This window comes from Schistocerca americana, chromosome 8, assembly GCF_021461395.2.
Source record: "Schistocerca americana isolate TAMUIC-IGC-003095 chromosome 8, iqSchAmer2.1, whole genome shotgun sequence".
NCBI classification, from domain to species: domain Eukaryota; kingdom Metazoa; phylum Arthropoda; class Insecta; order Orthoptera; family Acrididae; genus Schistocerca; species Schistocerca americana.
In genome coordinates, this window is record NC_060126.1 from 35,121,265 (window position 1) to 35,135,615 (window position 14,351).

The 14,351-nt window shown below is 45.6% G+C and overlaps 1 protein-coding gene across 1 annotated transcript in view; it reads right to left on the bottom strand.

The window, feature by feature from the left end:
* LOC124545312 (ankyrin repeat domain-containing protein 17-like) overlaps nucleotides 1-14,351 on the bottom strand; it is a 94,825-nt gene that overhangs the window by 17,170 nt on the left and 63,304 nt on the right. The window contains exon 3 of the mRNA XM_047124214.1: nucleotides 6,086-6,226. Coding sequence (XP_046980170.1) covers nucleotides 6,086-6,226 — 141 coding nt within the window. The remainder of the gene's footprint in view (nucleotides 1-6,085; nucleotides 6,227-14,351) is intronic.

Here is a 14,351-nt window from a genome sequence, read left to right on the forward strand (position 1 = left end):
AGCACTCCCTACACCAAACGATGTTTTCGAGCCATCAGTGTAAATAAATGTGGCTTCCTTTATTTGTGCACATAGAGCAGCAAATGCCCAATGATAAACAAGTGAAGGGGTACTATCTTTGTGAAATTGACAAAGGTCACGGAGCTGGCAGATCCGGGAACGGAGCCAAGGCGGTGCTGTACCCCAAGTTGTCAACAAGGTTTTAGGCAAGCGGAAGGAAAGCAAATGGAGCAGTTGACGGATGCGGACTCCCGGTGGTAGTAGGGAGGAAGGGCGGCCTGCATACCCTACATCCAAGGAGGCGTCGAAAAAAATGTCATGGGCTGGATTAGCAGGCATGGAAGACAGATGGCTAGCATAACGACTCAGAAGGACTGCTCGCTGATTGGACAGCGGAGGTTCAGCAGTCTCAGCATAAAGGCTTTCCACAGGGCTGGTGTAAAAAGCTACAGACACTAAACGTAATCCACGGTGGTGGATAGAGTCGAGGCGCCGAAGAATAGACGGCCGAGCAAAGGAGTAGACTATGCTTCCATAGTCCAATTTCGAGCGCACTAAGGCGCGATAGAGGCGGAGTAGGACCACTCGGTCCGCTCCCCAGGAGGTACCATTCAGGACACGGAGGGTGTTGAGTGATCGCAGACTGTGAGCCGAAAGATAGGAAACGTGGGAGGACCAGCACAGTTTTCTGTCAAACATAATACCCAAGAATTTAGCGACGTCCGAAAACGGAAGGTTGGAAGGTCCTAGATGTAAGGAGGGTGGAAGGAACTCCTTACGTCGCCAAAAATTAACACAAACGGTCTTACTGGGAGAAAAACGGAAGCCTGTTTCGATGCTCCAAGAGTGGAAGCGATCGAGACAGCCTTGAAGACTTCGTTCAAGAAGACTGGTCCGTTGAGAGCTGTAGTAGATCGCAAAATCGTCCACAAAGAGGGAGCCCGAGACATCAGGAAGGAGACAATACATAATTGGATTTATGGCAATGGCAAACAGTACAACACTTAGCACGGAGCCCTGGGGTACCCCGTTTTCTTGGGAGAAAGTACGGGAGAGAGTAGTGTTCACCCGCACTCTAAATGTGCGCTCTGCCATAAATTCGCGATGAAAAAGGGGCAGCCGACCTCGAAAGCCCCAAGAGAACAGTGTGCGGAGGATGCCTGTCCTCCAACAGGTATCGTATGCTCTCTCCAGATCAAAAAATATTGCTACTGTTTGGCGTTTCCGAGAAAATTGTTCATGATTTAAGTGGAGAGAGCAACAAGATGGTCAACTGGAGAACGATGCTTTCGGAAACCGCATTGGGCAGCTGTTAAAAGACTGCGGGACTCCAGCCACCAAGCTAAACGGCAATTCACTATACGCTCCAAAACCTTACATACAATACTCGTGAGAGAAATGGGGCGACAGCTAGAGGGGAGATGTTTGTCCTTTCCAGGTTTCGGAACTGAACGACGATAGCTTCCCGCCATCATCTGGGAAAAGTACTGTCGGTCCAAATTCGATTATAAAGGCGAAGGAGGCAATGCAGACTATGGTATGATAAATGCAGCAACATTTGGATGCGGATACCATCCGGTCCTGGGGCGGAGGAGCGAGAAGACGAGAGTGCATGTTGGAGTTCCTGCATGGAGAAAACAGTATTACAGCTTTCGCGATTTTGAGAGAATAAAGCAAGAGGTTGCACTTCCGCTGCACGTTTCTTCGGGAGAAACGCTGGTGGGTAATTTGAAGAGCTCGAAATCCCACCAAAGTGTTGACCCAATGAGTTAGATATTGCGACGGGGTCCACTAATGTATCATGCGCGACAGTGAGCCCAGAGACCAGGGAGAAACTAGGCGCGCCTGATAACCGTTGAAGCCGACTCCAAACTTCCGAGGAGGGAGTGAAGATGTTAAATGAGCTAATAAAGAATTTCCAGCTTGCCTTCTTGCTATCGCGGATGACGCGGCGGCATCGCGCACGGAACTGCTTATAGCGGATACAGTTGGCCAAAGTAGGATGGTGACGGAAAACGCGAAGAGCACATCGCCGCTCACGTATTGCGTCACGGCATGCCTCGTTCCACCACGGAACTGGGGGGCGCCGGGGCAATTTGGAGGTGCGTGGTATTGAACGGTCCGCAGCTGTAAGAGTAACGTCTGTAATATGTGTGACGTCATCGTCGACGCTAGGAAAGTGACGGTCATCAAATGTCGCTAGAGACAAAAAAAGTGTCCAATCGGCTTGGGCAAACTTCCAGCGTCACGGGCACATATATGGCAGTTGAGGCTGCAGTCTAAGGACAAATGGAAAGTGGTCACTCGAGTGTGTATCATCAAGGGCGAACCATTCGAAGCGCTGAGCTAGCTGAACAGTACCGACCGAAAGGTCCAAATGAGAGAAATTTGTCGTGGAGGCAGACAAAAATGTAGAGACCCCAGTGTTGAAGCAAACTAGATCCACTTGGTGGAAGACGTCTAGCAACAGTGAGCCACGTGGACAAGGATGTGGAGATCCCCAAAGCGGGTGGTGGGTATTGAAGTCCCCAACCAGCAAATAGCGGGGTGGAAGCTGACCAAGAAGATGAAGGAGATCAGCTCGTGCCATTGGTGTGGTCGATGAAATTTATACAGTACAAAGAGGAAAGTTATATCCAGAAAGGGAAAGACGGAGAGTGACAGCTTGGAAGGAAGTGTTTAAGGGGATTGGGTGATAATGCACAGTATCATGGAAAAGAATCATGAGTCCTCCATGGGCTGGAGTGCCTTCAACAGAGGGGAGATCGAATTGGACGGACTGAAAATGGGGGAGAACAAAGTGGTCATCAGGACGCAGCTTTGTTTCCTGAAGATAGATGACCGGCGAGTAGGATCGTAAGAGGATCGATAATTCATCCCGATTGGCGGATATTCCAGTGGATAATGGACATAGGGTGAACAGAAAATGGAGGAATGTGACCAAGGTTGCCGTCAACTCAACGACTGCTCAGACCTTGCGACCGACAGCATGGAATGACATTCAGCCGAAGGCAGAAGATCCTGATCCATAGGTTGTTCAGAAGCAGCTCCTGCCACCAGCGATCGGCCGGTTGATCGGCCGCCAGCAGTGCGCCTCAGCGACACAGAAGACAGCCAAGGGCGATTTCCGCCAGGTGGTGCTGTAGAGGAGACACGCCTTGGCAGAGAAGGAGATGAACTTGGTTTCTTATTAGCCTTCTTGGAAACATGGTGTTTAGATGATGGAGGAAGTGAAGGAGGAAGTTGGGGTACATAAAAAATCTTCACGAGTATGCTCTTTTTTCGAAGTCTTGGTGTCTGACTTTTGGGCTCGAGATTTAGCAGAACCCGATGAAGAGTGAGCCATAGTGTGGGCAGGCGAAAGTGGTGAGGTTGAACGGGCGATCTTTGCACTGGCCGATCTGACAACCGCGGCACTAAAGGTGAGGTCGCAAGTCTGCGTGGCTGCCTCCTTTGTTGGCCGAGGAGAAGCAAGGACAGTGCTGTACTTTCCTGTCTGAGGCACGGTGGGCTGTCGACTGGCGAATAGTTTTCGAGCAGCAACGGTCGACACCTTTTCACTCTGATTTCCTGAATGAGCTTTTCGTCTTTAAAAATGGGGCAATCTCGAGAGAAAGCAGCGTGGTCACCCATACAGTTGATGCAACGAGGGGATGGAGGTGGACAAGCACCCTCATGAGCATCGTTGCCACACGTAACACATTTGGCCGGCTTGGAACAGGACTGGCTGATGTGATTGAACCGCTGACACCAATAGCAACGCGTAGGGTTTGGGACGTAAGGGTGAACAGAAATTCTCTCACAGCCTGCTTTGATTTTCGATGGGAGCTGAACTTTGTCAAATGTCAAGAAGACAGTGCAGGTTGGAATGATGTTCGTATCAACCCTTTTCAAAGCTCTATGAAAAGCCGTTACACCCTGGTCAGACAGGTAGTGCTGAATTTCTTCGTCAGACAATCCGTCGAGGGAGCGTGTATAAACGACTCCACGCGAGGAATTTAAGGTGTAGTGCGCTTCAACCAGGACAGGGAAGGTGTGGAGTAGTGAAGTACGCAGCAATTTTTGTGCCTGGAGGGCACTGACTGTTTCTAACAACAAGGTGCCATTCCGTAATCTGGAATAAGACTTTACAGGACCTGCAATTGCGTCGACACCTTTCTGAATAATGAAAGGGTTGACCGTGGACAAGTTGTGACCTTAGTCAGACCGAGAAACAACAAGGAACTGTGGCAACGATGGAAGAACTGTCTGTGGATGAGATTCAGTGAACTTACGCTTGTGAGCAGACATAGTGGAAGATGAGGAAACAATTGCGGAAGAATCCCCCATGATTACCGGCGTCTCCGATGGCGCGCTCCTCCCCTGTGGGGGCCCTCTCTGAGGGCACTCCCGCCTTAGGTGATTGTTCACACCTCCCGACAAACGGACGGCGGGACCAATCGGCACTTTCGGAAGGTATGAGCTCGGGTAATCACCCCTCCCTGGGCCTGGCCATTACCAGGGGGTATGTACGTGTCCTACCTGTCTACCCGGGGCAGGGAATTACGCGTTACCCCGTCACCGGCTATGAACGAAAATGCGTGGGTCGGCCTTCAGACACGCACAGGGAGGAAGAAAGAGAAAGGGAAAAACAAAGAAAGGGAAAGGGAAGAAGAGAGGTCTCAAATGCCGCAGCGGAGAAAAGGGTAAAGAGAAGAGGTAAGGAAAAGAGAAGGACAAAGGAAGGATGAAGACATACAAGCACAGAAGGCGAAGAATGCGTTACATTTAAGAGTGTCCGTCTCCAGACGTAGGCACAAACCATACTCCCAGAGGGGGAGAAAGTGAAGGAAAGAGCCAGTGGTGAGGGGAGGGGGGGGGGCGAAGATGGGGGATAGGGAAGGTTGCGGAAAAGGAAGGTATGCAGCCCTGAAAGGAAGGAGGGCCACATTAGCTCGGGGTCCCGTGCTCGCTATGCACGTATCCACGAAAGAGTTGTGGACCCCCTGGGGTGGCATTCCTATTCTGTATCATTATTGGTTTGGTGTACTGGAACTGCTTGTCCGAGGTGTAACCGCCACTGTTGACATTTATTGCCAGCAACTGAGACGTCTTGCAGACGCAATCCGAGAACAACGGCCAGGAAGATTGTGTGAAGTGATACTGCTCCACGATAACGCCCGAACACATCTGCTAGACTGTCGTATGCACCTGATGCCATGCACCATTTTCACCTTCTGCGCTCTCTATGGAAAACTCGTGAAGGAACTTGTTTGCTGGATGAACATGCGCTCGGAATTTTGCTCAACGAGTTATTTGCCTCAAATCCACGTGATCGAAAAGTTGCTCCAGTGTTGGCAGACTGTTGTACGTAGTGAAGGAGAACATGCTCTTATGTGTTGTTTTTAATTAACGTATGGACAAAGGGCACGAAATTATTCACCAACACTATAGAAGAGAGAATGGAAGTTTGAGCCAGGCGTGGTCGTGTGTCGAGGAGAGCAAGACACGCATTCCAAGCCCAGCAGGGCTTAAGTTTTCAGGGCTCAGTAGTGTCCGAAAAGTCACTTACACCTACATATACAAAATCTAAACACTCCATATCCTTATTCTGCTGCATTATATTTTTGTTTGCTTTTTCCTGCTTGCGATTCCTTCAACATTTCTGTTTCAGTATCACCAAAGAATTGCATTCTAAATTATTTATTGGCATAAATCTGTCTCACCTATTTCCTAAACGATTCATTCTCAGAGAGCCATCACCGAAAGATGAAATTGCATCCAATGCATCAATATATTCAGTACCTATGGAAAAAGATTTTGTTTGACTACATCTTTCCCTTATAACTGCAGTGAATGATATCTTGAGTCCTAAACTAAATACAACTCATACTGTGAACCCAGAGAGGGATATAAGGAATCCCTTTCATCCAAGCCTACTCGCCACCAGAATTTATAAAAGGAATAACTTCTCTTGATAACTATAGCCTCTGTGCTACCAAATATGCACTACAGTGTTATTCAATTTCCTTGCACCCAACCCTTGGCTGATGCCCCCCCCCCCCCCCCACAGTCGCAGAGTGTAGTGTGTAGTGGTGGAACTCACCGCAGGCGAGAGACGGCAGAGTCATCTGGCGGAGGAGCAGTGCGGCTGGCCGTGGGCGGCGCAGCAGTGGCAGGGGTGTGGCCACAGTCTCCCTGGGGCCCACTACCGGGGCGCGGACAGCCGTCTGCAGAGGCCGGCGTGCTGCGAAGACAGACAGGCAGGGTGTGGTAAACTCTGTCCACTTATGAGGCCAGAGGGCAGCTTACTACATACATTGCTGCTGGGGGATCGTCTTCACACAAACAACAGAACACATACTGCCAATGACAATAGTAGGTCTACTAAGATGATTACCTTACCCTCTATCTAACCAGTTTACACACTGCTTCTCCTGAGTTCCTCGGACCTGTAGCTTACCATAACAAACAACAAAAGAGAGTACAAATGAAACGTAGATACAAAGACTTCAGTTTTGCTAGAGTAATACGAAAATAGAATACACAACAAGAATCACACGAAAATTGCAACAGCAATATCTTTTGAATGTACTTATTGTGGTATTGTTTTAATGAAGTGTTTCTGGTAGCTCATGTGTTACGGACCAGGCTGTAGGACGCTCACATGATACCAAGGCGGGCAGCAGCTTTCGAACAGACTTGCGAAGGAAATTCAAGTCAATTAAGTGCACAGAATTTACCAAACCATTGTTTCCCATTCGTGTAATCAACAAATATCAAGTGCGCCTGCTTTTTCACTCAAGAATCGATGTATTTGATTCTATGTTTTGTTTTGTAATGATTGATATTAATGTTCACTCGTTAGAACATCGTTACAAATGTGCTTGTACAAAACAAATGATATGGCTAGACATTGACATATCTGACAAATAAGCTACCTGTATGGTAATATAGTTTTAAATTTCCTGTGGGGTAGACTGCGGTGATTCACCAAACTATGGGAAAGCTTGATTTCAGTCGCCACCCTGGAATCCCGCTATTAAGATGAGTCATTTTGGTCTGTGTTTCCATGCAACTGACGTAACTCTCGCACTAACCACTACATGGCTACCAGCAGAATACAAACCACAACCACTGTACTAAGATAAAATGTCCATGACAGGCGCACATGCCATGGATACTCACCAAAATCGAGCACCCCAGTGGTGAGAGGCAAGGAGACTCACTGAAATGAAGCATCCTGATTGGAACACAGAAAACTAGTATATCCTAGTCGTTGTCCCTGGATCACGCTACACAGTTTATAGCCAGACATAGAAACGGCTAACCACATTGCGGTGTACAGAAAAATATGCAGCTCTAAAATAAATTTCGAACACAAATATTGACCTTTAAGACACTAAAGTTTACATTTACGTCCTCAATGAAATGTGGAATGAAATATGTCAATTCTTAATTGCACATGCTGGAACACTTCATATTTGGCTATTACGATGTATGGAAAACAATGGTTTTTTTTACTATACATATTTTTGGCGTTGATTCCATATATGCAATAAGAATGGGCGATTCCTGTTTCAAAATGAAACTTGAGTCCACACACACAGGCAGAGTATACAGGGTTATTACAAGTGATTGAAGCGATTTCACAGCTCTACAATAACTTTATTATTTGAGATATTTTCACAATGCTTTGCACACATATACAAAAACTCAAAAAGTTTTTTTAGGCATTCACAAATGTTCGATATGTGCCCATTTAGTGATTTGGCAGACATCAAGCCGATAGTCAAGTTCTTCCCACACTCGGCGCAGCATGTCCCCACCAATGAGTTCGAAAGCATCGTTGATGCGAGCTCGCAGTTCTTGCACGTTTCTTGGTAAACGAGGTTTAAACACTGAATCTTTCACATAACCCTACAGAAAGTAATCGCATGGGGTTAAGTCGGGAGAGCGTGGAGGCCATGACATGAATTGCTGATCATGATCTCCACCACGACCGATCCATCGGTTTTCCAATCTCCTGTTTAAGAAATGCCGAATATCATGATGGAAGTGCGGTGGAGCACCATCCTGTTGAAAGATGAAGTCGGCGCTGTCGGTGTCCAGTTCTGGCATGAGCCAATTTTCCGCGGGCTACGCGTGAAACTTGCCTGCACGCGTTCAAGCGTTTCTTCGCTCATTGCAGGCCGACCCGTTGATTTCCCCTTACAGAGGCATCCAGAAGCTTTAAACTGCGCATACCATCGCCGAATGGAGTTAGAATATGGTGGATCTTTGTTGAACTTCGTCCTGAAGTGTCGTTGCACTGTTATGACTGACTGATGTGAGTGCATTTCAAGCACGACATACGCTTTCTCGGCTCCTGTCGCCATATTGTCTCACTGCGCTCTCGAGCGCTCTGACGGCAGAAACCTGAAGTGCGGCTTCAGCCGAACAAAACTTTATGAGTTTTTCTACGTATCTGTAGTGTGCCGTGACCATATGTCAATGAATGGAGCTACGGTGAATTTATGAAATCGCTTCAATCATTTGTAATAGCCCTGTACATATATAATGTTGTGTTGTACCATACTATGTACACACACCAGTGTACTGGTTGTTTTTTCTCTGCCTCAAATTAACAGTCTTTAAACTAACACATCACAAACCTTATGACTTGTTTTTTGCATATTTGCACTATCGTAACTACACCACTAAATGGACTATGCCTATAGGTATGGATTGCTTGTTTTGTGGCCACTGAGACACCCGAGCTACTGCTGTCCAGGGGAAAATAAGCATTAATGACTTACTCTTGGCACATATATTTTGAGTTACAAACCAACCTAAAAATATACTACTACTACTACTAGCTATAATAATTCGTCTATGAATGAAGCAGAGTTAACGTTCGTTAGTTTTCATTATTTGGTCTAAAACACTGAAATTAATTCACCATTGACACATCATGAAGCCCACTGGAGAATTGCAAATTTTATAACTAGGAAGTTGGGTAGGAAATAGATGTCATCATAAGCAAGTGGACAAATTAGATGCAGGAGTGCATGAGACCCAATTCAATAAAGAAGGTTTTGGTTAGGAAGTACAACATGGATCCTATTTCAGTTATCAAGACTATTTCCAAACTTTACTTTGAATAACACAAACAGAACTAGATTTAAAGCTAATGAGTTAGTGTTAGGATAATTTTTAAAATTTATATTCATGTTAGGCTATATTGAACAGGTGAGTTTGAGACTGAGATATTTCTCATTCAGTTGAGTTTTGTAAACCAGTAAAGCTGCTTAGGCAACATATCAAATACAAGAGTTACAGTTTATTAAGCAGCTCATTAACTATGGCATAAATAATTATACATATCTGAAAGTAAAGAAAAGTAAATTTTTGAGAATTACGTGGACCTAGGTTTGTAGGGAGTGCTATGCTCTGCTAATCCCACAGGACAGGACAGGTAGTTTAACCTGTGAAGAGGCTGTCAGCTACACTCTAACATACAACTTATTATTTCATCAAACATTACAAGAGCCCAAAAAAGTTTTTTAAACACACAGCTTTAATCTTTGGGACTTAATTGCCGGTTGAAAGCCACTTTAATTGAAAAATGGCTGAAGGCCAATAACTTACAACACAAGCATAATCAGAAATTTAAAAGGCAAGTCTTATCTTAAAACAGTTCTTTAGTCAGGCTCAAGTGAACAAGTTAAATTTAAATCGGCTGAAGGACAAACACTTAAAACTCCAAAACATAAAACAACCCAAATTCCTTACACGAAACAGTTCTTTAATTTAGGCTGAAGGCCTTAAGAACAAACAAATGAAATTCAAGCCAGCTGTAGGCCTAAGACATAAAAATTCAATCAGTTGAAGTAAACTAGTTAATTCAAATCGGCTGAAAGCTGAAGACTTAAAAATTCTGAATTATTTTAAAATGTCAAAGGGTTTACGTCAAACAGTACTTTAAACCAGGCTTAAGGCCTTAAGAGTAAAACAACTGTAATTTAAAACACAAAACCGGCTAGAAGCCATATAAGTAACAAGAACAAATTTAAATAAGAAGGTAGTCTCCTCGAGGGAACCCAGATATTATATAATCGGCCTGTAATGCAAACGCTAACGCTTGCTTAGGTGAGACAGGCAGTGGGGCCAAATATTCACCATCCGACGACAACCCACCTGACTGACAGTAACAGGACACAGCGACAAGATAACTTCCATTTCATCCGACCAGGGCACAATAGGGAGTGCAACGGAACTATGTAGAAGGTACTAGCGCCCACAATCAATTATATATACACGGAGCTGTCAAACTACACACCATGCTGGACAGCAACAAGACGATGAAGAAACTATTACGTCAACGCCCAGGGCAGAACGTTAACGGCCACAAGGCAGAAGATTCCACTGGTGCACTTCAATTGAGATAACCAAATACAGTGAAACTCCACCGGAGGGTGGCTAGAATTTTCCAACTTGAAAACCACGTTGTTGCTCACAGGAAACCGACAACGAACTCCAAGCGACACAACGTGAACAGTCTTGACTTGCTGGTAGGTTAAATCAAAACTCAACCTTCGTGTCCAGGGTCGGAGAGCCACGGACCTCGTAGCAATGGGAGCAGCGCCACACTCTCCGACACCGCGTAGAGACCGCCAGCGGGCCCCGGCCAAACTACAGCCCGCTGAGAATTCCTCGCTGCTCCGTCCAAAACGACCGACTCCTCTCAGAGCCAGTATGCCGACAACATTAAAATAACTTGTCCGTCAAAATCACACAAACTACACACAGTTTCACGAGCACTTGCACGAAGAACAAGGCAACGCTAACGGCAGTGACTGCACAATAACAAGGACGAATCACGAGTCAGTACACACAGCCAACCCACAAGCGATCACTGGCCAAATAGGCGTTGTCTAGCAAGACGATATACCGACAACCAACCAAAGTCATCCCCACTACAATCATGTGTGTCGGCAACCGTCGGGCAAGTCATGGGGGTCTGGACCTCACTGCTGCCTTGCCCCGACTGAACTTGTGCCGTGTGCAAACTCTAACACTGCCAGGTCCGAACTACACTGCTAGCCTCACCCAACTCACTGGCAGATGTGAACTAACTCCGAACACACGACAATCGGGAACTAATGGCAGTCAGCAAAGATAATATGCCAGGGTTTATATCGATAAGCGCTGCTGCTGCCGCTGACGGGCAGGCAAAGCAGCAACTCAGTGACACAAGTAACTGCAACTAACATAACGAGGTGGCAGTACGGCAAAACCAGGATGTTAAATAAGAGATGGCACGAAGACGAGCTACGCATGGCTCAGGTATATGTAATATTAGACGGTATATAACAAATAATATCTGGATCTGAACATTTCTTCACTGTTGAATTTGTTTGGAGATAGATCAGTAAGAACAACAGATTACATAGAGAAGATTATAGTCGCAGGAAACACAGAAGAATCCATCATACAGGGTGGTGCACGAACTGTGTTACCATTTTGTTTTTGAATATAAACTTTATTGTCAATACAATCTGAAAGGAACATATACTACAATGAAGAGCCGTCCATGGAGATTAGTTCTAACTCAGCACATCGTTAATATGTCCACCATTTCGTTTCCTAACATCCTTCAAACGAACACTGAAGTTAGTGATTACCCTACGTCACATGTCTTCCGTAATTTCACTGCAAGCTTGAAGAATAAGTCTTCTGAGCTCCATTAAATCACGTGGATGTTTCGGGAAAATTATTTCCTTTAGGTGCCCCCAAAGAAAAAAGTCACATGGGGGGGGGGGGGGGGGGGGGGGGAGGCAATTCTGTCATTGAAGAGACCTGGAAGCCTGACTGAAATAATCCACGTGTCGAAATGCTAGTGTAGAAACTCCAACAGAGTTTGCAGTATGTGGCCTTACTCCATCTTGCATGAACCACTGCGTGTTGAAGGGCAAGGCAGTAGCGAGAAGCTGTGGAATGAAGCTATTGCGAAGCATACTCCAATAAAACTCGCTGTTCACTGTTTCTTCAAAGAAAAAGGGTCCAGTAAGTCCGTGACTGGAAATTGGTGCCCACGCTGTTATCCTCGGAGCATAATGTTGTCGTTCATGAAGCACTTGTGGGTTTTCAGCGGCCCAAAAGCGTACATTTTGTTTGTTAACCACACCGTCTAAATGAAAAGGCCCCTCGTCTGCAAACCACACGTTGTTGAGAGTTTCATCCCTATCCACTGCCCACGGAGCAAACGGTAGTCTCTGCTGCTTGTGTTCTTCAGTGAACTCCTGTGCACAGGTCATCTTGTATGGGTACATATGGAGGTCACTTTTAAGAATGCGTTGAACGGAGCGTCTGGATATTCCCAGTTGCACTGCTGCCTTTCTACACGATTTCCTGGGACTTCTCTGTACAGCAACTCGTACCGCTTCAATACTCTCCGGGGAACAACAGGCTTCGGCCGAGGTCGCGTCGCTTCCAATACTGTTCCTTCCTGTACAAATTTATCGTACAACCTGTGGATGGTCTTCTTGCAAGGGACCCATCGTGTGTTAAAATGTTGTCGGAAACTCTTCTCAGTCACAGCAAGGCTTTTCGTTTCGTGAAAAAGTAACACAATTGCTGATCGTTGCTGTGTCGTCAGTCTTCCATTGTCAGCCACTGCTGCTTACTAGTCTCCTAGCGGCAGAATCGTAAATTACGCGTCATTTCGAAACTCATTTGTTTTTCCAAGCTCTGCTGGTACTGCTGTAGAGATCCCAGCGGGCTTATCTAATGTGCGTCGTAAATTGTGAAAGAAACAATTGGTAGCCGGCCGCAGTGGCCGTGCGGTTCTAGGCGCTTCAGTCCGGAACCCCGCGACTGCTACGGCTGCAGGTTCGAATCCTGCCTCGGGCATGGATGTGTGTGATGTCCTTAGTTAGGTTTAAGTAGTTCTAAGTTCTAGGGGACTGATGACCTCAGATGTTAAGTCCCATAGTGCTCAGAGCCATTTGAACCATTTTTGAAACAATTGGTAACACATTTCGTGCGCCACCCTGTATGACCTTCAGTAACACAATTGAGAAATTCGAGCAACACTGGGACAATCGAGCAGAGATTTACTGACTGCTCCTCAAAGAAGCAGCCACAGTATTTTGATGACTTGAACCTCCTCCCAGTGTGTGTAATAGACGGGAGTGTACTTAGCTACTGCATGTATCCTGAGGAACAACTTCACAGAAGCTGGAAGGAAACGTGAATAAAGGCCCTGATTCTGCTGTTTTGGTCTTAGGACTGGCTTTTTGTAGTGTGAGGAGGGTTCAGAATATAGAGGGAGTAAGCCCTCCACCACATCTGCTTATGTAAACTTCTTTACTGGAGTAGTCTTTTCGTGCTTTGAATGGGAACCACACACTTCTTAGGACCTAGAATACTGCTTACAACTTATACCTAACTCAAGTGCATCGACTGGGGAAAGTGAGGGAACTTTGTTGCGGAAACTATGGTTGTATTACATACATCTAGCAAGAAAGCTATTGAGAGATAAACAACATGCAAATCTGTAGTACTGATGTGGGAGCAGTGGTTACTCTTACCATTTGCTTTACTACATCTATGCCAAAGTTTAACACTTACTGTGTGGTAACATCAGAAGTGATAACAACGTTGCTGGCCTACTTGAGGCGTGCCACAGCCTGCTACAGAGTACAGAGTGCTAGTATTGGGTGACAGACTTGTTCCTTATCTTCAGCTTCCCTATATGTAGCATAACACTATCTATATGTACCCCCTTGTTGGCAGCAGCAGAACCAGACAACAAAAATAAAGACTCTTTTTTGCATCAACAGGGTAACAGTGACCTTGTGCAGGACACAGAAAAAGACCTGCACACTTTCATGACCTGGTTGCAAACTGTAAACATCAGTGTCTGCTTGTGTCTTGAGCAGCACATAGTTGTATCCACCACTACATCGGTTCCTGTTCTGTCCACAGTGAGTGTACATTTTATTTAGAGCCTTGGTGCCGGAATCTAAATGCCTGGTTGTTCCATACATTGAATTTAATAGAACTGATGATTGCAGATCAGGTCAAAGCAATTTATAAAGCTATGTCAAATTTGTCTTTTCCTTGATTTTCATTAGCTAGCATACCTGTTAGTAAATGCAGATCAGTTATAGTATTAAATGAAGCTAATATATGAAGTTTAGGAAAAGAAAATGGACATTACTGATCACCTACACTGAAGGAGTTGTGCGACATAAACGAAAGCTGGTAGGCGTGTTTCTACATCTGAAATATTATGACTATTCAGATGTCGGCCCAGTCCAATACCAGTGGTGCTAGTAGCGTCACTATTAGGATGAAAACCAGGTTTGCTTTAAATACGTGCTCTA